This window comes from Scyliorhinus torazame, chromosome 5, assembly GCF_047496885.1.
Source record: "Scyliorhinus torazame isolate Kashiwa2021f chromosome 5, sScyTor2.1, whole genome shotgun sequence".
Lineage (NCBI taxonomy): Eukaryota > Metazoa > Chordata > Chondrichthyes > Carcharhiniformes > Scyliorhinidae > Scyliorhinus > Scyliorhinus torazame.
The window spans coordinates 68,319,568-68,345,076 of record NC_092711.1 but is presented as its reverse complement, the minus strand read 5'-3'; the positions used below and the strand labels follow the sequence as shown (position 1 = coordinate 68,345,076).

The 25,509-nt window shown below is 46.1% G+C and overlaps 1 protein-coding gene and 1 long non-coding RNA gene across 3 annotated transcripts; both read right to left on the bottom strand.

Moving 5' to 3' along the window:
• Window positions 1-5,622: 5,622 nt before the first annotated feature.
• LOC140418275 (uncharacterized) lies at window positions 5,623-9,124 on the bottom strand. The gene is made up of 2 exons (XR_011944909.1): window positions 9,064-9,124; window positions 5,623-8,305 (listed from the first exon to the last, which is right to left on the bottom strand). It is a non-coding gene; the product is annotated as an uncharacterized lncRNA (long non-coding RNA).
• A 2,826-nt stretch (window positions 9,125-11,950) lies between these two features.
• Window positions 11,951-16,172, bottom strand: LOC140418255 (uncharacterized). Of its 2 annotated transcripts, none has more exons than XM_072501700.1 (2): window positions 15,711-16,172; window positions 11,951-13,999 (listed from the first exon to the last, which is right to left on the bottom strand). In XM_072501700.1, exon 2 carries the CDS (start codon window positions 13,566-13,568, stop codon window positions 12,210-12,212), a length of 1,359 nt encoding a protein of 452 aa, XP_072357801.1. In that variant the 5' UTR covers window positions 13,569-13,999; window positions 15,711-16,172; the 3' UTR covers window positions 11,951-12,209. The 2 variants fall into 2 exon arrangements, with proteins under 2 accessions (XP_072357801.1, XP_072357802.1); XM_072501701.1 differs by having other exon boundaries at window positions 15,757-16,172.
• Window positions 16,173-25,509: the final 9,337 nt, after the last annotated feature.

Genomic DNA, 25,509 nt, shown 5'->3' with positions numbered 1-25,509 from the left:
CCTTCAAAAGGAACTAACTTGTGTTGGAGATATTAAAAACATCTAACTGATTTGACTTTAATCCGGAATATTAATCCTATAACGGGGCTGGACTTGCTTTTCTTTAGAAACACACCCAAATGGATAAACAGCAAAGTTCTATCAAAGTAGTTACTTGTGAGCTCGCTGGTGTCTCAGCAGGGTAGATGAGTGAGCAAATCTCTTGTGACATCTGGAGCAGTTGAATGGCTTCTCCCCAGTGTGAACTCGCTGGTGTGTCAGCAGGGTTGATGACTGAGTGAATCTCTTCCCACACGTGGAGCAGCCAAATGGTCTCTCCCCGCTGTGAATACGCTGGTGTTCCAGCAGGTCGGTTGACCCAGTGAATCCCTTCCCACACACAGAACAGGTGAACGGTCTTTCCCCAGTGTGAACTTGCTGGTGTTTCAGCAGGGCGGAAGAATTAGTGAATCCCTTCCCACAAACAGTGCAGGAGAATGGTCTCTCTCCAGTGTGAATTCGCTGGTGTGTCAGCAGGCGTGACGACCAACTGAATCCCTTCTCACACTTTTTGCAGGTAAACGGCTTCTCTCCAGTGTGAATTCGCTGGTGTACAGTGAGATCAGATAATTGCCTGAACCCAGTCCCACAGTCAGAGCACCTGAGGTCTCTCGCCACTGTGAATATGTTGGTGGCGCAACAGTTTGCCAGAACTTTTATAGCAATTCCCACAGTCTGGGTATTTAAAAGGTCTCTCTTCAGAGTGAACACGCTGGTGAGCCAACAGGTTGCAAGACAGAGTGAATCCCTTCCCACACGTGGAGCAGGTGAACGGTCTCTCCCCAGTGTGACTGCGCCGATGAGTTTCCAGCTCAACTGGATAATTGAATCCCTTCTCACAGTCCCCACATGTCCATGCTTTCTCCCCGTTGTGTCTGCACTTGTGGTTCAAGAGGTCAGATGATTGGCTGAAGTCTCGTCCACACGCAGAGCACGTGTTTAGTTTCTCCCAACTGCGAATGGTGCTTTCTCCTTCCATATTCAAAATCCAAAGATATTCAGGTTACGATAAATTGGGCGACTCAATCAGATCCTGATATGATACCTAGTTCGAGTTTCCCAACTGCAAATTTGTCCCTTTCTCATACTCTGTGAAATTGATTAAAACCAGAAAAAGGTGTAAGTGCAAACCTACAAAGAGACAAAGGCAGGTTGTGAAACTGAGCCAACTGAATCTGGTGATGTGTGGGACCGGCACAAGGAAAAAGTGACCATAAAAACTGCTGAATGTTGTAAAAAACAAACTGGTTCAATGATGTTGTTCAGGGTAGGGAACCTGCCAAACTTGAGTTCTTACAAATTTCTGCTGCCATGCCCCCTGAACTGAATCCCACTCACTCACTCATCACCCCTGTGCTCACTGATCTACATTGGGCCCCGGTTAAGCTACATCCTTGTTTGCAAATCTTGCTCCACCCTATTTCCAGCTACACAGATGTTTAAATCTTGAACCCAAATAAAACAGAAACACTTACATTCAGGTACTAATAAACTGAGTTTCTCTCAGGTTTTGAAGTGAATCTTGGGTGAGTTATTCACCTTAAAATTCTGCTTTCCTAATGTCCTGTAAAAAGTCATCACTGTCAGTCCAGGATTAAAAATTCAGAAGAGAAAAACATTTCTCTTGATTTGAGTTTGCTGTGTGTAAATCCTCCCCTTCTAACCTCCAGTAAAAAGAGTTTCCAGAATCCATTCCTGTCAGTCTAGAAGAGAAATTCACAACATTTTCTCCTCCTCCCACTCCCCCCTGATGTCATGTGCAGCCTCCCGGATGTTGCCCCGCCTGGATTAAACATTAGATTCTTATTCTGCCATCTCCACAGGGTGTTTATGGAGCCTCCACATCCATTCCGCCACCTCAGTTACCCTCCTATAATCAGCCGTTATTTACTCATTGAGGCATTTCTCATCCATTAGCAGATTTAGATCAACGAGTCAAAACTTTTCTCTTCTGGTCACTGGGACCCTGAAGCCCCGCCCACTCCATTACGTAAAACAAATAGTCCCGCATGCGCACTGCTCCTGCTGAAACAAGATGGTCTTCAAACCTGGCCTATTCTCAGGAAAAACCCTCCGATCTACAAACTCCGGACTTGCGGGGTCATATTTGGTCTTGGGGCCTACACCAGGTGTTTCTGAAGCCTCCGCTCCCTACCCACCCTCACCTCCCGGCTCCATTCCTCCCTCCGCCCCGCCCACTCTCTCCCATTAACAAAAACCTCTCCCGTAAGATGACGGGTCTCCCCAGGTTCCTGTTCGTTTTTCAATGCCTCCCCAGTTTCATCCCCAAGTCCTTTTTTAAGCAGGTGAATAGGATTGTTATGGGATTTGTGTGGGCGAATAAAACCCTGCGAGTTAAAAGGGCATTCGTGGGGAGGGGGAGGGGGAGGACTGGCTCAGCCGAACTTCTACAGCGATTATTGGGCGGCCAATGTGGCCATGATTAGAAAGTTGATGATGGAGGAGGGGGCAGCTGGAGACGGCGTCATGCAGAGGCACCAGCCGAGGGGCACTAGTCATGGTGCCGCTGCCATTCTCACCGGCGTGATACACCACAAGTCCGGTGGTGACGGCGGCACTGAGGATTTGGGGACAGTGAAGGAGGCACAGGCAGGAGGAGGGGGCCTCAGTGTGGAGCCTGATACGGAATAACCACAGATTTGCTCCGGGTAGGATAGATGGGGGGTTCCAAGACTGGTATAGGGCAGGCATTAGGAGAATGGGGGACATGTTTATAGACAGGACTTTCCCCAGTGTGCAGGCGCTGGAGGAGAGGTTCGGCCTGCCCCTGGGGAATGCGTTCAGGTACCTCCAGGTTCGGGACTTTCTTAAAAAGCAGGTGGGGACATTTCCGCTGCTGCCCCCGCGTAGGATACAGGACAGGGTTGTGTCTGGCATCTGGGTAGGGGAGGGGAAGGTGTCGGACATATATCAGGAGCTGCAGGAGGCTGAGGATGCCTCAGTGGAGGAGTTGAAGGGCAAGTGGGAGGAGGAGCTGGGAATGGATCTGGATGAGGGCCTGTGGGCTGATGCCCTGGGCAGGGTAAATTCCTCCTCATTATGTGCCAGGCTCAGCTTAATTCATTTTAAGGTGGTGTATCGGGCTCACATGACGATGGCGAGAATAAGTAAGTTCTTTGGGGTGGAGGACAGGAGCGCAAGATGTGCAGGGAGTCCGGCGAACCATGCCCATATGTTTTGGGCATGCCCGGCGCTTAAAGAATTCTGGCAGGGCTTTGCGAGGGCGATGTCCAGGATCTAGGACACTCGGGTGAAGGTGAGCCCAACAATAGCGATATTTGGGGTGTCAGAGGATCCGGGAGTGCAGGAGGCGAAAGAGGCTGAGGTATTAGCCTTTGCCTCCCTGGTAGCCCGGAGATGGATCTTGCTAATGTGCAGGCACTCAAAACCCCCGAGTGTGGAGACCAGGGTTAGCAATATGGCGGGGTTCCTCAGCCTGGAGCGAATAAAGTTCGCCTTGAGAGGGTCTTTGATGGGGTTCTCTCGGCGGTGGCAACCTTTCCTTGACTTTCTAGGGGAGCAGTGTCAGCAGCAGCTGCATCCGGGGGGGGGGGGCGGGGGGCAGGGGGACTCAGGTGGGGGGGAATTGTGGATATAATGTGAATTTTGCTTTGTATAAAGACAACACCCACCTTGTTTGTTTAATAATTCTCGTTTATTTTTGTTATGTAAAAACGTTGGTTGGAAAAAGCTTTAATAAAAACATTTATAAAAAAACCTCTCCCGTACTCACCCGCCTCTGGGCAAGGTGACACTGCGCATGTTCCGCGGAGTTCAGCACTGCGCCTGCGCACTGACCTCCCGCAGTGTGAATAGGGCACATTCACACCCGCAGGGAATGCTGGGTAACAGCAACGCCATTGAAGCATCCAAACAGAAGGAAACCAATTTTGTTACGCAATTCAAAGAAATTAATAAATACAACACATACATTCTTGTGAATATCTGCGCTGTTGTATGCCATTACTAAAAAACCTTTATTTTCCTGTCAGTCCATGATTAGTTTTTTGACATTTTTCCAACTTTTCCCTGACTCCTCTCAGGGTGCTAAGTCTGTGCGTCAATCCCACAGTCACTGGTTCCTCTCCTTCTCTATTTACTGATGCTGAACTGCAATTCAATGAGGGAAAATGTGAGATTGTTCATTTTGGAAGAATGAATGAGAAGGCGGGTTCTTGTTTAAATGGTGAGACTGCAGAAAGCTGTAGCCCAAAGGGACTTGGGGTTCTTGCTCATGAAGCTCAGAAAGCTAGCAGACAGGAACAGAAGCTAATAGGGAAGGCAAATGTGATGCTGGTGCTTATGTCAAGAGAGATTTGGTCCCCTCATTTAAGGAAAGATATAATATAATTGGAGGCAGTACAGAGGAGATTCACTGCAATGATCCCGGACATGGAGAAATTTCCATGAGGAAAGATTAAACAAGTTGGGTCTGTACTCCTAGGAGTGCATAAGTACGAGAGGTGATATGATTGAAACATATAAGATTTTTAGAGGGTTAGACAGGGTAAATATTGGATGGATGTTTCCACTGATGGTAGAATGTAGGACCAGAGGACATAGTTGCAGAATAAGAGGATTTGAGGAAGAATTTTGTCTCCCAAAGAATTATGTGAGAGAACAGAGAACATACAGTGCAGAAGGAGGCCATTCAGCCCATTGAGTCTGCACTGACCCACTTAAGCCCTCACTTCCACCCATCCCCGTAACCCAATAACTCCTAACCTTTTTAGGTCACAAAGGGCAATTTATCATGGCCAATCCACCTAACCTGCACGTCTTTGGACTGTGGGAGGAAAACGGAGCACCCGGAGGAAACCCACGCAGGCACGGGGAGAACGTGCAGACTCCGCACAGACAGTGACCCAGCAGGGAATCGAACCTGGGACCATGGCGCTGTGAAGCCACAGTGCTAAACACTTGTGCTACCGTGCTGCCAGGAAGCTTTGGAGGCCTCGTCCTTGAACATTTTCAGGGCTGAGATCAATAGGTTTTTAATAATTTATGGAAATCAGGGTTATGGAGAGAAGGCAGGAAAGTGGACTTAGCGTTGGATCAGACATTTTTTTAGTAAATGGAGGAGCATGCTTGAAAGGCTGAATGGCTTACTGCTGTTCCCATTGAATATTAATTATTCTATGGAACGATACAGCACAGATGAAAACTATTTGGCCCATTGTACCAGTGCTGGCTCTTTAGAAGATTCCTCCAATTAATTCCACAGTCATAATAATGATAATCTTTATTATTGTCACAAATAGGCTTACATTAACACTGCAATGAAGTTACTGTGAAAAGCACCTAGTCGCCGCACTCCGGCGCCTGTTTTGGTACACTGAGGGAGAATTCAGAATGTCCAATTCACCTAACAAGCACGTCTTTCGGGACTTGTGGGAGGAAACTGGAGCACCTGGAGCAAACCCACAAAGGTACGGAGAGATCGTGCAGACTCCGCACAGTGACCCAAGCCAGGAATTAAACCCGAATCCCTGGCGCTGTGAAGCCACAGTGCTAACTCTGTGCTAATGAGCCGCCCATTGATTAACTATGATTAACACAAACTGATTTGACTTGAATTTTATTCAGAATTAAATTTCTTACAATAGGGTTGGAGTTTAAGAACATCATCATCATAATAATAATAATCTTTGTTCTTGTCACAAGTAGGCTTATATTAACACTGCAATGAAGTTACTGTGAAAATCTCCTAGTCGCCACATTCCGGTGCCTGTTCAGCTACACTGAGCGAGAATTCAGAATGTCCAATTCGTGTAACAAGCACGTCCTTCGGGACTTGTGGGAGAAACAGACCCCAATGCCTATGGTTCAGTCCAGGCTGTGATGCCCAAAACAATCCAATCAGTGAAGTTACTTGTGAACTTGCTGGTGCATCAGTAGGTTGGAATCTGAGTGAATCCCCTCCCATACTGGGAGCAGGTGAATGGCCTCTCCCCTGTGTGAAGACGCTGCTGTACAGTGAGGTGAGACGATTGTCTGAACCCTGTTCTTTGAATGGTAAGCTGCCGATTGGGCGGCACGGTAGCACAGTGGTCAGCACTGTTGCTTCACAGCTCCAGGGTCCCAGGTTCGATTTTCGGCTTGGGTCACTGTCTGTACGGAGTCGGCACATTCTCCCTGTATTTGCGTGTGTTTCCTCCGGGTGCTCCGGTTTCCTCCCATAGTCCAAAGATGTGCAGGTTAGGTGGATTGGCCATTTTGAATTGCCCTTACTGTCTAAAAGGTTTAGGTGGGGTTACTGGTTTACGGGATTAGGGTGGAGGTATAGGCTTAAGTCGGGTGCCGACTCAATGGGCCAAATGGCTTACTTCTGAACTGTAAATTCTGTGATACAGTGAGAGCATCTGAATGGTCTCTCTCTTCAGTGTGAATATGTTAATGGGACATCAGTTCCCCAGAATCTTTATAACACTCTTCACAGTCTGGGCATTTAAATGGTCTCCCCCAGTGTGAACTCAGTGGTGTCTCAGCAGATTGGAGGAATGAGCAAATCCCATCCTACATAGGGAGAAGATGAACAGCCTCTCCCCCATGTGAACATGTTGGTGTGTTTACAAGTGGTATGAGTGTGTGAATCCCTTTCCATACTCAGAGCACGTGAAAAGCATCTCCCAGCATGAGTGCACTGATGAACTACCGGCTGGAATGGCTAATCAAATGCCTTCCCACAGTCCCCGCCTTCCCACAGTCCCCACATTCCCATGGGTTCTCCCTAGTGTGACTGCATTTATGTTTCGAAAGGCCAGATGACCGACTGAAGCTTCGTCCACACACAGAACACGTGTACGGTTTCTCCCCACTGTGAACGGTGCTTTTTCCTTCCAAGTTCAAAATCCGATGATATTCAGTTTACGATAGATTTGGTGAGTGTTAGATGCTGATGCGATGTTTAGTTTGTGTTTCCTAACTGCAAATCCTCTCTTTCCAAGACCAACTACATTAACACCTATAACTGAGCTGGAGTTATTTTTCAATTCAGCAGAAACAGACTCAAATGAACATGGTTCAATCCTGAATATGATTAACAGCATAATCCAATTACAACAGTTACTTGTGAATTTATTGGTGTTTCAGCAGGTTGGAGGACTGACTGAATCCTTCCCACACATGGAGTAGGTGAATGGCCTCTCCCCAGTGAGAATGTATCGATGTGCAAGTAGGTGGGATGATTGTGTGAAACAATCAAGTAGGTGGGATGATTGAGCAGCACGGTAGCATTGTGGATAGCACAATTGCTTCACAGCTCCAGGGTCCCAGGTTCGATTCCGGCTTGGGTCACTGCCTGTGCGGAGTCTGCACATCCTCCCCGTGTGTGCGTGTGTTTCCTCTGGGTGCTCCGGTTTTCTCCCACAGTCCAAAGATGTGCAGGTTAGGTGGATTGGCCATGATAAATTGCCCTTAGTGTCCAAAATTGCCCTGAGTGTTGGGTGGGGTTACTGGGTTATGGGGATAGGGTGGAGGTGTTGACCTTGGGTCGGGTGCTCTTTCCAAGAGCCGGTGCACACTCGCTGGGCCGAATGGCCTCCTTCTGCACTGTAAATTCTATGAAACCCTTCCCACACTGGGAGCAGGTGAATGGCCTCTCCCCAGTGTGAACTCGCTGGTGTCTCAGCAGATTGGCTGAGTGAGTGAATCCCTTCCCACACTGGGAGCAGATGAATGGCCTCTCCCCAGTGTGAACTCTTCTCGTGTGTCCGCAGGGTATATGAGTGAGCAAATCTCTTCCCACACTGGGAGCAGGTGAACGGCTTCTCCCCAGTGTGAACCCGCTGATGTAATGCTAGGTTAGTTCACCAATTGAATCCCAACCCACACACAGAGCACGTGTATGGCCTCTCCTGAGTGTGAATTTGCTGGTGTCTCAGCAGAGTGAATATGTGAGCAAATCCTTTCCCACACTGGGAGCAGTGAATGGCCTCTCCCCAGTGTGACTGCGTTGATGAGTTTCCAACTGGCATGGGTAATTGAATCCCTTCTCACAGTCCCCACATTTCCATGGCATCTCCGTCACGACTGCAATTATGTTCCGAAAATCCAGATGATTGGCTGAAATCTTGTCCACACACAGGACACATGGTACAATTTCCCCCCACTGTGATCGTTGCTTTTTCCATTCATGTTCAAAATCCAATGATGTTCAGGTTACAATAAATTGGCTGGCTCCATCAGATTCTGATATCATGTTCGATGTCAGTTCCCCAATTGCAAAGCCTCCTCTTGTAATACCCTGTGAAATGGATTTAAAACAGAAAAAAGGGAGTGAGAGAGAACCCACAAAAACACAAAGGCAGGTTGTGAAATTGATCTGAATCAATCTGGTAATTTGTGGGAAACAGGAAAATGTAACCATGAGAACTGCTGGATTGGCATAGAAACCCAACTGGTTCACCTCTATTGGAGTAGAGAGAAAGTGAAAGGGACTGTGGGAGGAAATCAGAGCACTCTGAGGAAACCCACGCAGACATGGGGAGAACGTGCAAACTCCACGCAGTCACCCAAGGTCGGATTTGAACCCGGGTTCTAGCACTGTGAGCAGTAGTGACATCCACTGTGCCACCCCGTTTTTTTCTTCTCTGCCACTGCGCTGCATCGGTAAGACATTGGGATTCAAAGGCTAATGCAGTTTGATGGACAAGTTGTCTCCAGTCTGATCAATGGGTAACAAGCTCCTCCTAGTGGGGAGCAGAGGGGAGTTGGTATTGGTTATCTACAATGTTGTACGATTTTTCTTCTGCTTTGGTTTATTTTTATGAAAATGCTCCACCCAGTCACTGGACATTTGCCCGCTACAAAGATGGCGATCACGCATGCGCCCTGATGCACATGACATCTATTAAAGATGGAGGCCGATAACCTGGGCCTGCAGCCCCGCTCGCTGCAAACTGGGTGGTCCAGTAAGCTCTTTTCGGAGATTTGTGGCTTACACAACAGATTCACGCAGCGTTTCCGTAGATTCACGCGATTCCTCGCTCCCTCCGTACTTACCAATTTCGGAGCTGAATAAGCCGCTCCCCGACGCCATTACCCACACTGCGCATGCTTCAATTACAGTGGGCCCCGCCCCTCATTCACTCCGATTGGTTGGAGGACCAGCCGCTCCCGGTCGGTGCTCCAGACCCGCCCCCTCTTCCTATTGGTCGGGAGCTGCCGTCAATCACACATTGTGAGGGTGACAGATCCGCAGGGAATTGGGTCTCCAAATAAAACCTGCTGATGGCCACAAGGTGAGAATAAAAACCTGCTGGTCCCAAATCGGCTGGTCTGGGGCTTTTTCCTGGGAACAGTCACAGGCTAATGACTGCCATCTTGATTCAGGAAGTACAGTAAGAAGTCTTACAACACCAGGTTAAAGCCCAACAGGTTTGTTTCGAATCACTAACTTTCGGAGCACTGCACCTTCCTCAGGTGAACGAAGAGGTAGGTTCCAGAAACATATATATAGACAAAGTATTCAAAGTATCGTCCTGCATCTTTGACTTTGTCTCTATATATGTTTCTGGAACCTACCTCTTCGTTCACCTGAGGAAGGAGCAGTGCTCCAAAAGCTAGTGATTCGAAACAAACCTGTTATACTTTAACCTGGTGTTGTGAGACTTCTTACTGTGCTCACCCCAGTCCAACACCGGCATCTCCACATCATGGTGACTCCCTGAGGAGTAGCAGAGCTCATGTACGGCCATCATGGTGAGGGAACAGGAAGTGGGTGGGGCTTCAGTGACTAGGGGAGAAAATGATTGAGTCGTTAACTTCACTCTGTACAGAGGTTAGAATTGATCCAAACCAGAGTAGAGGATGGGAGAAAACTGGGAGTGGAGGAAAGGAATGGTGGAGATGGGTCAATGAGTTAATAATCTTTATTAGTGCCACAAGTAGGCTTACATTAACACTGCAATGAAGTTACTGTGAAAAGCTCCTCGTCACCACACTCACCCGGTGCCTTTCCGGGTACACAGAGGGAGAATTCAGAATGTCAATTAACCTAACAAGCACGTATTTTGGGACTTGTGGGAGGAAACCGGAGCGCCCGGAGGAAACCTATGCAGACACAGGGAGAACATGCAGACTCCACACAGACGGTGACCCAAGTGGGAATCAAACACGGGACCCTGGCACGGTGAAGCAACAGTGTTACCCACTGTGCTACCGTGCCGCCTTTATGGCTAACAGTTATTCGATTCATTAGGATCAGAATGTTACAGACGTTGAATGTGGAAGGAGTAATGTTAAGTCTATTCTGCCCATGGGAAAAGATTTCAAATATTATTGTGACTGGAAAAGTGCCGATACACACACACCCAAGTAAGAGTGTTCCAGTGAACTGACTGTGAAAAGAGCTTCACCCAGTTACACAGCCTGTAGAAAGATCATACTTCCGTCAGTGGGAGATATTTGGCAAAGTATAATTTGGGGAAAAAGTGAAGTTAATTTAAATAGAGAGACTGCAGAATACCACAGTAGAGAAGGATCTATGTTTCTTATACATGAAGCACAAGTGTATTTATTACCTCACACTCCTCCAGATTGATCTCCATTTGCTTCGTTGCTGCCCAGCTGATCAGTCTACTGATATCTTCCTGTAGTCTACAACTTTATTCCTCACTGTTAACCACAACACAGCAAATGTCTCAACAATGACCCTTTGTTGAAGTCTAAATCATTAATATATAACACACAAAGCATGGAATCTTGTCCTGAACAATCCAGAACTCCGCTGGAAACAGTCTTCTGGTCACAAAAATACCTCTGGACCAATCCCCTTTGCTTCCTGCTGCTCCAGCTGATGTTTCCAGCATAATGGAAGTGTCCTGGTTTTCCCACATGGAACTGGATGTGTATTCCACAGGGCTGGGATGTGCTGTCATATCTTTATTTATTTCATTATTAACTGACTTGAGTAAATAAACTTCAGAATAAAACAAATAAAGATTCAGCAGATACTCACCAATTAGTGTTTTCCATTATCCTGAAGTCACCTTATTTTTATAGGAAGTTAACTGAAGTGTTTTCCTGACCTCTCCCATTATCTAAATGCCTCAGATTTTTATTCACTGAAAAATTCAGATTGCGTCACTGTTCAATCGCTTGTTATTTAGCTTCCTCTTCATCCCTAGATTTGATTTATTGAACACTGACCGTAATTACATAATTAATTTCAGTTTTAAGCTATTTCATGAATTTGGTTTTAATTTATAGTTGATTCCTGCAGTAACCAGACCTGTGCTCAGTCCTCTAGCTGTGCACTGACGAGTTTTTAATGAAGTTTGAACATAATCTCCCTGCTCTATATTCTGGTCCTGAAACAAGGAAAGTGTCCCAAATGCCTTCTGGACCACCTGATCTACCTGTCCAGCCACCTTCAGCGGTCTGTGGATATGCAGTCCAAGGTCTCTCTGTTTCCCAATACTTCTCAGCATCATCCTATTTATTGGTCATTCCCTTGCATTGTTTACCCATCCAAATTCATTATCTCCCACTGCTCCAGATTGAATTCCATTTAGCACTTTTCTGTCCATCTGACCCAGTCCATGGCTTTCTCCCTCATTCACTAAAACATATGAGCAACGTTTGTATAATCCTGGTGCATACATTTAAGTCTAAATCATTGATATAGACCGGAAAACTGTAGAGCCCCCCAGGAAACAGACGTCCAGGCATCATTGAGTCCCAGATGTGACTAACAGCAGCAACAACAGCTGAATCCAAACCCTGCTGTTGTCTGTGAACTTGCTGATGCCTGTGCAGGTTGTTTGACTGAGTGAATCTCCTCCCACACACGGAACAGTTAAACAGCCTCTCCCCAGTACGACTCCCACATGTGGGCCACACGGTAGCACAGTGGTTAGCACTGCTGCTTCACAGCTCCACGGTCCCAGGTTTGATTCCCAGCTTGGGTCACTGTCTGTGCGGAGTCTGCATGTTGTCCCAGTGTCTGCGTGGGTTTCCTCTGTGCTCCGGTTTCCACAGTCCAAAAATGTGTAGATTAGGTGGATTGGCCATGCTAAATTGCCCTTAAATGTCCAAAAAGGTGAGGTGGGGTTATGGGTTAGGTTGGAGGTATGGGCTTAAGTCGGGTGCTTAAGTCCAAGGGCCGGTGCACTCGATGGGCCAAATGCCCTCCTGCACTGTAAATGCTATGATTCTGTTTCCGTGTGAACTCGCTGGTGTCTCTGCAGATTTGGTTTACTTTTAAATATTTTTTCACAGTCAGAACATTTAAAAAGTTTCTGACCAGTGTGAACAAGTTGGTGTCTAGTCAGGTGGGATGACTGAGTGAACTTCTTCTCACATACGGGGCAAGTGTACGGTCTCTGCCCAGTGTGAACTCGCTGGTGTCTCAGAATCTGGGATGAACGAGTAAATCCCTTCCCACATAGGGAGCAGGAGAATGGCCTCTCCCCAGTGTGAGTGCGTTGATGTATCAGTAAACAGCTTTTACTTTTAAAGCTCTTCTCACAGTCAGAACATTTAAACGGTCTCTGATCAGTATGAACAAGTTGATGTGTCATGAGATGAGATGACTGAGTGAATCCCTTCCCACACACGGAGCAGGTGAATGGCCTCTCCCCAGTGTGAGTGCGTTGATGTATCAGTAAATACTTTCTGCTTTTAAAGCTCTTCTCACAGTCAGCACATTTAAAAGGTCGCTGATTAGAATGAACCTGATGGTGAGTCTGGAGATTTGATAAAGCATTAAATCCCTTCCCACATTCCAGACACGTGAATGGCCTTTCACCGGTGTGAGTGCGTTGATGTATCAGTAAATCCATTCTGCTTTTAAAGCTTTTTTCACAGTCGGCACATATAAATGGTCTCTGATCAGTGTGAACAAGTTGGTGTTTCAGAAAGTGGGAGGAACAAGTGAATCCTTTCCCACACACAGTGCAGGTGAACGGCCTCTCCCCAGTGTGAGTGCGTTGATGTATCAGTAAATCCTTTCTGCTTTTAAAGTTCTTCGCACAGTCAGCACATTTAAAAGGTCTCTGATTAGTGTGAACAAGTTGGTGTGTCAGGAGTTGTGATGACTGAGTGAATCCCTTCCCACACACGGAGCAGATGAACGGCCTCTCCCCAGTGTGAGTGCGTTGATGTATCAGTAAATTAATTCTGCTTTTAAAGCTCTTCTCACAGTCAGCACATTTAAAAGGTCTCTGATCACTGTGAACAAGTTGGTGTTTCAGGAGGTGTGATGACTGAGTGAATCCCTTCCCACACACGGAGCAGGTGAATGGCCTCTCCCCAGTGTGAGTGCGTTGATGTATCAGTAAATCATTTCTGCTTTTAAAGCTCTTCTCACAGTCAGCACATTTAAACAGTCTCAGGTCAGTATGAACATGCTGGTGTGTGATGAGGTTGGATAGCTTCGTGAATCCCTTCTCACACACAAAGCAGGTGAATGGCCTTTCCCCAGTGTGAATACGTCGATGAGTTTCCAATTCAGACGGGTAATTACATCCTATCCCACAGTCCCTACATTTCCATGGTTTCTCCATGGTTATTGACAGGTTATCAGGTGACGGTGGGATGCAGATTTGAAGTCACTACCAGATCAGCCGTGATGTTATTAAATGGTGGAACAGGCTCACGAGGCTGAATGTCCAATTGCTGCTTCTTGATTCCTTTGGTGCGAATGTCCTTATGTCTCTTCAACTTGGATCATCAGTTGAAGCCTGAGTACGGTGTCTCCCTGATGTAAATGTTGCAATTTAATTTCATGCTGTGTGATTGGTTAAAGCTCAGTCCAGCTAACTGTGGAAAATTACTTCGATGTCTGTGTCTCGGTGCTTTTCCAATCACAGTGATTTTTGAATGTTTTCCCAAAGACAAAACAGACAAACATTTCTCCTTCCACGTTGAAAGGCCGGTCCTGATGAATCAAGTGACTCTGTCAGATCTCAACATGATGTTTGCATCTGCAAATATTCTGTAAAAGGAGATTATATTGAAATACTGTGAATATATAAGACACAAACAGGCCATTTTGTCACAGATTCTGCTGCTGTCCATACTCGGCACTCATCCTCGACTGTCACACCTATCAATTCTCAGCCTTTCAGCTGATTTTCGATTCCATTTTCTCTCATGTGCTTGTCCAGTTTCCTTTTGAAAACATCTCAGCAGTTTCCTCAACTCATTTCTATGTAATGAATAACACATTCTAAACCTGTGATGAATAAATTTGTCAGTATTGCCCCCTTTGATTTATTTGTAGCTGTCTTGTATTTATGACTCAATGTTTATTCCTTGTTTACGATAGAATAAATGCCCACTCCATTTATTCCTTTCTGAGAGCTAAAATCTGTCATTTTACAGAAGTCATCACTGTCAATGCAGGACAGAAATCACAAAGAGATAAACCTTTCTGTTGGATTGAGTTTGTTGAGTGTAAATTCTCTCCTTCTAACCCCCTGTGAAAGGAGTTTACAAAAGTCATCACTGTCAGTCCTGGATAGAAATTCTAAACAGACAATTCTAGTTTCTCTGGAACAATTGTCCCCCTCTTGTTCCCCAAAGCTGAAAATCCCTGTCCCACACACTCTTCCTCCTCCCTGGGCTGAAATCCAAACCCATCTGCACCATTTCATTCCTCCACTCCCAGCTTTCTCCCTCCCTCTCCTCTGTCTGGGTTCAATTCACCAGCCCCTGTCTGCAGACTGACAATAAAAACTGACAATAAAAAGGCAGCACGGTAGCCTTGTGGATAGCACAATTGCTTCACAGCTCCAGGGTCCCAGGTTCGATTCCGGCTTGGGTCACTGTCTGTGCGGAGTCTGCACATCCTCCCCGTGTGTGCGTGGGTTTCCTCCGGGTGCTCCGGTTTCCTCCCACAGTCCAAAGATGTGCAGGTTAGGTGGATTGGCCATGATAAATTGCCCTTAGTGTCCAAAATTGCCCTTAGTGTTGGGTGGGGTTACTGGGTTATGGGGATAGGGTGGAGGTGTTGACCTTGGGTAGGGTGCTCTTTCCAAGAGCCGGTGCAGTCTCGATGGGCCGAATGGCCTCCTTCTGCACTGTAAATTCTATGAAAAACAATGGGTCTTATTGTGGGTTTGGGGCCTCCAGCGGGTGTTTGTGAATCCTCCCCTTCCACCTGCCAGGGTTTACTTCCTTCCCAGAGATCAGAGTCCTCATTGATTTGAGTGCAAAGTGTAAGCTCTTATTTATTGTCCCCATACCCCATCCTCTGATGTGAACCATCCTCCAGTGTCTGAAGCAGGATGGTGCCCATTAACCTGGGCCTGTTCCCGGGAGGGAGATGCCCTGCAGCTGCAAACCAGGGAGCTGACAATCATAGAATTTACAGTGCAGGAGGAGGCCTTTCGGCCCATCGAGACTCCACCGGCCCTTACAAAGAGCACCCTACTCAAGCCCACGTCTCTACCCTATCCCTGTAACCCCTATTTAAACTTTCTGGACACTAAGGGCAATTTAGCATGGACAATCCACCTAACCCGCACATCTTTGGACTGTGGGAGGAAACCGGAGCACCCGGAGGAAACCCACGCAGACACAGGGAGAACGTGCAGACTCTGCACAGACAGTGACCCAAGCCAGGAATCGAACCTGGGACCCTGGAGCTGTGACGCAACTGTGCTGCCCTGCTCCAGAAGGAGCTACGCTCTGAAAGCACAAACCTGTTATACTTTAACCTGGTGTTGTCAGACTTCTTACTGAGCTCACCCCAGTCCAACGCCGGCATCTCCACATCATAATTGTGAAGGGTTTGCTCCAGGTCACAATGCCCGGGGACTGATTGACGGCGCGTTCGGAGCAATAGTGAGAGGGGGCGGAGCTAGAGGACCGACGGAAAGGGGCTAGTCCTCCAACCAATCAGAGTGAATGGGAGGTGGGGCAAATCCCGGGCTTTCGCTCACTAGCATGCGCCCCGCCGCACACTTCGTCCACTCGGGCCTGTCTCGGGAAAAAGCCCGAGCAGCTTTCGCCGGTTCAAATGCCGCATCCGAGCTTCATATTCTGGGCTTGGGCCGACACGGAGTGTTTATGAAGCCTCCCGACCCATCCACCGGCTCTATCCCTCCCTCATGACTCACTGAGCGTGATCTAACCGGCTCAAGAATTCCACCCGACCGCCTGAATCCTGAACTGTCACCGGCACTGCGCATGCTCCCGCTCACATGGGAGACACCGGGACCAGCCCCGCCCCTCATTCTCTCCGATTGGGTGGAGGACCAGTCGCTCCTCTCGGTCCTCCAGGCACGACCCTGTCTTCCTATTGGTCCAGAACTGCCGTCAATCACTCCCTGTGCATTGTGAGCTGGAGCATGCGCAGTGCCGATGCTGGACTCGGCCGGGAGGTTTCACTGAAACCCGGTGGAGGCTCCAAACCCCAATAAGAAGTTTCCGGGCCCGGGTTTGCATCGAGCGGCGAGACAGCTGCGGCCTGCTCCCGGTGACAGGCCTGAGTTAACGGCCGCCGTCTTTAGAGAAGCTGCAAACCCGCAGAGGAAAATAAATCAGAGATAGAGTTTGTTGTGAAACCTATGGGATGTAAAACAGGAGGTCAGGGTTACAGTCAACAACAACAACTTCTATGTATATAACACCTTTAACATCATAAATCATCCCAGTCAACTTCACAGGAACATTATAAAACAAAGTGAGACACCCAGAAACAAAAGGAGATTTAGGGCAGGTGACCAAAAACTTGGTCCAAGAGGTGAGTTTTAAAGAGAGTCTGAAAGGAGGTGAGTGAGGTGGAGTCGGGGAGGTTTAGGGAGGGAAGTCCGCCAGGAATCGCAGTCAGATTCATGGTGGAGTAATTAGATTCGGGGGTGTACAAGAGTCCAGGATCAGAGCTGTGCAGATATCCCAGGGGGTTGTGGGGCTGGAGGAGATGACAGACACAGGGAGAGATGAGGCCATGGAGGGATTTGAAAACAAGGGTGAGAATTGAATGGGAGTGAATGCAAGTCTCGGAGCACAGGGATCATAGGGGAAAGGAATTTGCTGTGTATTAAGACATGGGTAGCAGACATTTGGATGGCTTTAGGTTTACAGAGGTAGAATGTGGGAGAGCAGCCAGGTGTGTAATGGAATTGTCGAATTGGGAGGTGACGAAGGCATGACCGAGGTTTCAGCCCCAGCCGCACAGACACAGGAGAGAGGCCGGATAATGTAACGTAGGTGGAAACGGGCAGTCTTACTGATAGCACAGACATGAGTCCAAAGATGTGCAGGTTAGGTGGATTGGCCATGCTAAATTGCCTCAGTGTCCAAAAAGGTTAAGTGGGGTTACTGGGTTATGGGATAGGGTGGAGGTGTGGGCTTAGGTAGGCAGCCTTCAGGACGTGCGGCAACGCAGTATCGCCAAGCAGAAACTGATAGCCAAGTTCCACATGCATGGGTACAGCCTCAACCGGGATCTTGGATTCATGTTGCATCACATTCACCCCCCCCCCCCAAATCTGGCCTGGGGTTGCGAAATCCTATCAACTGCGCTGGCTTGAGACAGTTCACACCTCTTTAACCTGTGATTATCCCTCTCTTCAGTTGCACTGTCTGGACCTGTAAACACTTAATTACCTGCAAAGACTCTCATTCAAAGTATCATCTTGCATCATTGAATTTCATAGCAGTCATAGAATTTGCAGTGCAGAAGGAGGCCATTTGGCCCATCGAGTCTGCACCGGCTCTTGGAAAGAGCACCCGACCCAAGGTCAACACCTCCACCCTATCCCCATAACCCAGTAACCCCACCCAACACTAAGGGCAATTTTGGACACTAAGGGCAATTTATCATGGCCAATCCACCTAACATGCACTGGACTGTGCGAGGAAACCGGAGCACCCGGAGGAAACCCACGCACACACGGGGAGGATGTGCAGACTCCACACAGACAGTGACCCAAGCCGGAATCAAACCTGGGACCCTGGAGCTGTGAAGCAATTGTGCTATCCACAATGCTACCGTGCTGTCTATATATGTGGTTGTGGAACCCGCCTCTTCATTCACCTGAGGAAGGAGCTGCGCTCCGAAAGCTAGTGATTTGACGCAACCCTGTTGGACTTTAACCTGGTGTTGTAAGACTTCTTACTGTGCCCACCCCAGTCCAATGCCGGCATATCCACATCAAGACTAGTAAAGCAGAGAACCAGGCTGAAGCTCTGGGGATCGGGGTTCCACACGGCAGATCAACCCAGCAACTCAATTTAAGGGCAATTCAGGGTGGGTGTAAATGAATAATGAAAATGTCAATCATGTAACTTTTCCACACACGGAAATGAATGGGGTTTGATAATGTTTCTGTGCGGGTTTAAACCGAGGGCCTTTAAGCAAACATGATAATCACTGCACTACAGAACCAGGGAACAGCGCTTAGTGCACTGACCGAGAATAGTAAACAGTGCGTCCTTATTGCACTGACGAACCTCCTATTGTGTGAGTACAATTTGACTGAAAATTAGGCTATTGGCGGAGAAATTGATCTGACATTAGAATCATAAAATTCCACAGCACATTAGAAAACCATTCACAACTAACACGTGTCAACTCTGACTGCAATTCCTGCCATTCTCCATCACAGTATTTTGCAGGGTATCATTTGGAACTTTGCGGGTGTAAGGTAATGCATTTGTTTAACTATTGAACAATAAATAACAATGATACAACTTATCTGCAAATTTAGATGAGTAACGTCAACAATGTTTCGAATAATAATAATAAGGGACATTTGGTGTGTGAGAGGAACGTGATAACCAGTACACTGAAAAAACAGCTGATTGGCAATGAGCCCATTGGACTGGTGTTTTGAAAATCTGGTGTGTTATCTGTAAAAATGATAAAAGTCGAATAAAAATATAGATTGAAAAAGAGCAAATCGATTAGTCTCAATGTCCTCTCTGTGATCTTGAAGTTTCTCTATTCCAAATATTTTTCCAATTTGCTTTTGAAAAAGGAGTTTCTGCAGAATCCTTGCTCAGTTTGATTTAACGAGAACGTTCCCCTGGTCCAATGATCAGAAGATTTGGACCTGAAGATGGTGTAGTTTACGATATAAACATTATGTAACCATGCAATTGGTTTCATATTGAATTTTTCTGCTGAAGTATCTTGTCATTATTTCTGAGTTGATAACAGAATCTAATTACATTTGATCTACATCCTGCTTACAGAGTCTGTCTATTAGAGAAGGAAAGGATTTGTGAAGCTTAACAAAGCCCTCTAGAGATCACTTTGCTGAATTAGTTTACTTTATTAGATTTCAAATGAATTATGAAATGTAGAAATGTCCGTCCAGCAAATATTTCCTCTCATTCAGTAATAATATAATTCTTACGTTCCTTCAAAAAACATCAAACTATTTTACTCAGTATTTGTTGCATTACTCAAAACTTGATATTATTTGATATTTATGTCCTCATCTGAAATTGAGACTCTCTGAAATATACAACCTTGAATTGCAAACATGACTGACAAAGAAAATAAATCGAGTCACTGGGTAATATAAGTTCTGTTGAGTTCATTTGAGATTGGCCACGTCAGTTTTTAAACACAATCAAATATCTTCACAGGTAGGAGATTTAAGAATGATATGTTCATTATATTTGACCCTCTTTGTTCTGGGTATGAAACATTCCGCAGCCTAAATCCCGTTCATGTATAAGAAAGGAGGGGTGACAGCAAACACGCACTGAGCCTGGATTTCCTCATCTCCCTGAGTGGCTTTTCCTGTTTCTCTACCACAAAGCCCGATTTTCAAAGGTGTTTTAGTTAAATCTCTGCTATTTCCTCTAATTCAGTTAGAGTATCATTTGTCTCTGTCTGTGTGAGCACACATTACCATTAGATATGTTTCATATGTTTAAAAATGTTAATCTACATCCATAAATCCATTAAATTTTGTAGTGGATTGAACAAACTGAGAATATCCGAACTGTCAAAATGGGATCATCTTTTTCTGATCTTTGCTTCTTCAATACTCACTACCTCCGACTTCTCTGAATGAAGTTTGAGGCCGAGGAGGCCAAATATATATCTAATACATGGGATTCAGATGGCATGCAGAAACAAACGCATGTTCTCCAAACTTCCCTTAAACTAAGCGAGAAGTATTCAATGTTCCTGCCCAGTTTTGAATGGAGGACCTTTCGCGAGTTAGATGAACATGATAACCACTACACTACAGAAACAGGCAGCAGCGGAGCAGCCAATGGGCCTGTGCTATGTTCAACTATAGAATCATAGAATCATAGAAGTTTACAGCATGGAAACAGGCCCTTCGGCCCAACCAGTCCATGCCGCCCAGTTTTTACCATTAAGCTAGTCCCAGTTGCCCGCACTTGGCCCATAACCCTCTATACCCATCTTACCCATGTAACCATCTAAATGCTTTTTGAAAGACACAATTGTACCCGCCTCTACTACTACCTCTGGCAGCCCATTCCAGACACTCACTACCCTCTGAGTGAAGAAATTGCCCCTCTGGGCCCTTCTGAATCTCTCCCCTCTCACCTTAAACCTATGCCCTCTAGTTTTAGACTCCCCTACCTTTGGGAAAAGATGTTGACTATCTACCTTATCTATGCCCCTCATTATTTTATAGACCTCTATAAGATCACCCCTAAGCCTCCTACGCTCCAGGGAAAAAAGTCCCAGTCTATCCAGCCTCTCCTTATAACTCAAACCATCAAGTCCCGGCAACATCCTAGTAAATCTTTTCTGCACTCTTTCTAGTTTAATAATATCCTTTCTATAATAGGGTGACCAGAACTGCACACAGTATTCCAAGTGTGGCCGTACCAATGTCTTGTACAACTTCAACAAGACGTCCCAACTCCTATATTCAATGTTCTGACCAATGAAACCAAGCATGCCGAATGCCTTCTTCACCACCCTGTCCACCTGCGACTCCACCTTCAAGGAGCTATGAACCTGTACTCCTAGATCTCTTTGTTCTATAACTCTCCCCAACGCCATACCATTAACTGAGTAGGTCCTGGCCTGATTCGATCTGCCAAAATGCATCACCTCACATTTATCTAAATTAAACTCCATCTGCCATTCGTCGGCCCACTGGCCTAATTGATCAAGATCCCGTTGCAATCCTAGATAACCTTCTACACTATCCACTGTGCCACCAATCTTGGTGTCATCTGCAAACTTACTAACCATGCCTCCTAAATTCTCATCCAAATCATTAATATAAATCACAAATAACAGTGGACCCAGCACCGATCCCTGAGGCACACCACTGGTCACAGGCCTCCAGTTTGAAAAACAACCCTCTACAACCACCCTCTGCCTTCTGTCGTCCAGCCAATTTTGAATCCAATTGGCAACCTCACCCTGGATCCCGTGAGCTTTAACCTTCTGCAACAACCTACCATGCGGTACCTTGTCAAAGGCTTTGCTAAAGTCCATGTAGACAACGTCTACTGCACTGCCCTCATCTACCTTCTTGGTCACTCCCTCAAAAAACTCAATCAAATTTGTGAGACATGATTTTCCACGCACAAAGCCATGCTGACTGCCCCCGAATCAGTCCTTGCCTCTCTAAATGCTTGTAGATCCTGTCTCTCAGAATACCTTCCAGCAACTTACCTACTACAGACGTTAGGCTCACCGGTCTGTAGTTCCCAGGCTTTTCCCTGCTGCCCTTCTTAAACAAGGGCACAACATTCGCCACTCTCCAATCTTCAGGCACCTCACCTGTGGCTGCCGATGATTCAAATATCTCGGTTAGGGGACCCGCAATTTCCTCCCTAGCCTCCCACAACATCCTGGGATACATTTCATCAGGTCCCGGGGATTTATCTACCTTGATGCGCTTTAAGACTTCCAGCACCTCCTCCTCTGTAATATGCACACTTCTCAAGACATCACTATTTATTTCCCTTAGTTTCCTAACATCCATGCCTTTCTCCACCGTGAATACCGATGAGAAATATTCATTCAGGATCTCACCCAACTCTTGTGGCTCTGCACATAGATGCCCTTGTTGATCCTTAAGAGGCCCTACTCTGTCCCTAGTTACTCTTTTCCCCTTTATGTATCTGTAGAATCTCTTTGGATTCACCCTTGCATTATTTGCCAAAGCAATTTCATGTCCCCTTTTTGCCCTCCTGATTTCCCTCTTAACTCTATTTCGACAATCTCTATACTCTTCAAGGGATCTACTTGATCCCAGTTGCTTATGTACGTCATATGCCTCCTTCTTCTTTTTGACCAGAGTCTCAATATCTCGAGTCATCCAGGGTTCCCTACTTCTACCAGCCTTGCCCTTCACTCTAAAGGGAATGTGCTTACCCTGCACCCTGGTTAACACATTTTTAAAAGCCTCCCATTTACCAGCCGTCCCTTTGTCTGCCAATAGTCTCCCCCAATCTACCTCTGCAAGTTCCTGTCTGATACCATCAAAATTGGCCTTGCCCCAATTAAGAATTTTAACTCTTGGGCCAGACCTATCATTCTCCATAGCTATCTTAAAACTAATGGAATTATGGTCACTTGTCCCAAAGTGATCCCTCACTAGCACGTCTATCACTTGCCCTTCCTTATTTCCCAAGACGAGGTCAAGTTTTGCCCCCTCTCTAGTCGGTCCATCCACATACTGAATGAGAAATTCCTCCTGAATACACTCAACAAATTTCCCTCCATCCAAACCCCTAATGCTATGGCTGTCCCAGTCAATGTTGGGAAAGTTAAAGTCCCCTACTACTACCACCCTATTATTCTTGCAGCTATCTGTAATCTCCTTACATATTTGCTCCTCAATTTCCCGCTGACTATTTGGGGGCCTGTAGTACAGTCCTACCAAGGTGATCTCTCCCTTCTTATTTTTCAGTTCCACCCATATAGACTCAGTGGGCGAACCCTCGGATATATCCCCTCTAAGTACTGCTGTGATGTTCTCCCTAATCAAAAACGCCACTCCCCCTCCTCTCTTACCTCCTGTTCTATCCTTTCTATAGCATCTGTACCCTGGAACATTGAGCTGCCAGTCCTGCCCCTCCCTTAGCCATGTTTCAGTCATAGCTATAATATCCCAGTCCCATGTGCCCGTCCATGCCCTGAGTTCATCCGCTTTGCCCGTCAGGCCCCTTGCATTGAAATAAATGCAGTTTAATGTAGACAGTGTCTTGCTGCAGCTTCTGATGGTTAGGCTGAGACGCCATGTCATTTATTACTCTCCTCTACCTTCCCCACATGTTTATTTCCAGCAACTTATTTTCATTTCTTCCATCGATCTGTTTTCCCCCCCCCCCACTTGGACAATCTGCTCCCTGTTCCTAGTCTTCCTTTCACTCACTGCTTACTTTTATTCTGCCGTTCAGGTTCTAATCTCTTAACGTGCCTCTATCAGTACTGTTCTTAGCCTTTATAACCCCCATTTACATTCCCTTTTTCTTTCTGTCCAAGTCATTTTAGTCATTCTCCACCTATCGCTGGCCCTCTATCCAGCCCCACATCTCCACGAACCCCTTGCCCCCTGTCCCATTCACCACCCACCCACAATAGTCTAAATCTGACCCTATTTCCACTTCAGATTTTGCTGAATCAATTTTTGTGGCTGATGTAAGACCAAACCTCCTATTCCTCTCACATACAAGATTCAGGTAATATTCAGGGACAAACGGATGTTGTGGAAATTTTTCCTCAGACTAAATGAGAAGCATTTAATGCTTCTGCCAGTTTCAAACCGGGGACCTTTCACGTGTTAGGTGACTGTGATAACCCGTACTCTAAAGAGCTGGCAGCACAGGACCCAATGGACCTGTGCAACATTCAACTGCACAGTCTTGCTGCAACTTTCAATGGGCAGCACATGTGGCTAGCACTGTGGCTTCACAGCGCCAGGGTCCCAGGTTCGATTCCCTGTTGAGTCACTGTTTGTGCGGAGTATGCACGTTTTCCCCGTTTCTGCGTGGGTATCCTCCCAGTGCTCCGGTTTTCTCCCACAGTCCAAAGATGTGCAGGTTAGGTGGATTGGCCATGCTAAATTGCCCTTAATGTCCACAAAGGTGAGGGGTTATTGGGTTATGGGATAGGGTGGAAGTGAGGGCTTAAGTGGGTTGGTGCAGACTCGATGGGTCGAATGGCCTCCTTCTGCACTGTATGTTCCATGTTCTAATGGTTCAGCTGAGAGGCCGTGTCACTGATTACATGAAGACAACTATTTCTTTAAAACAGATGTCTCAACTTGTAAGACCGTAAGATATAAAACTGATATTGAACTTTAGCATTTGTTCAGTAACCATCTAACGGAATAATGCTCTCTGTTCAATCATTAATGCATCATTCTTATCTTCCTACAGAAAATTTCCCCCAATTTTACTCAATATTTTGTTTTATTATTCAATGTTGAACATCAGTATATTTATTTGTTATATATGACTTCATTTTGAATTGAATAGCCCGAGTCTTCACCCTGAATAACTCTGAAATATACACCATTGAATTGCAAACATGACTGATCAAGAAAAGAAAGCGTTTCACTGGGTAACAGAAATCCCATGAATCTTTGTTCAGTTTGACCACAGTCAGCTTTTGAACAAAGTCAAATATAGTTAAATGGAAGTGAATTGAGAATTATGTGTTGCTTATATTTGACCCCTCTGTGTTTTGGTGTGAAACATTCTGCAGCCTAAATAGCGTTCACATATAAGAAAGGAGGGGTGACAGCAAATCCGTACTGAGCCTGGATTTCCTCATCTCTCTGAGTGGCTTTTCCTGCTTCTCTGTCATTAAGGCCGAATTTTTCAAAAATGTGGTTCAGTTAAATCTCTGTCATTTCCTCAAATTCAGTTACAGTATCGTTTGTGTTTGTCTACATGAGCATACATTACATGTAGATATGTTTTGTACAATATTAAAATATTAATCTACGTCTACAAAGCCATTAAATTCTTTTGTGAACTGAACAAACTGCCAAGATCCGCACTTTGTTTTTTCATGTATGGAACGATCTGTCTGGACTGTACGCAGAACAATACTTTTCACTGTACCTCGGTACACGTGACAATAAATCCAATCCAATCAAAGAGACAGTTTCTTACTCATCTTCAGATTGAACAATGAGTCTTCCTAAAAATTATTCATTCATGGGAGGTGGGTGTCACTGGCTGGGCCATCATTTACTGCTCATTTCAATGGCCCTTAAACTGCGTGTCTTGTGAGGCTATTTCAGAAGGCACTTACAAATCAACCACAACATTGCTGTGGATCTGGAGTCACGTGTAGGCCAGGCCACATACGGAGAGCAGATTTCTTGAAGGACATTAGTGAACCAGATGAGTTTTCACAACAATCAAGAGTGTTATCATTAGACTTCTAATTCAAGACTTTTATTCAATTTCAGCATCTGTCATAGGCAGAGTCGATCCCAGATCCCCAGAGCATTAACCTGGCTCTCTGGATTATTCGCCCAGTAACAATACCATTACTCCAATGCCGAGCCCACATATTCTTGACAG

Bases quoted from the DNA above. Each gene is read 5' to 3' on its own strand.
- LOC140418255 (XM_072501700.1), bottom strand. From the start codon at position 13,568: ATGGAGAAACCATGGAAATGTAGGGACTGTGGGATAGGATGTAATTAC.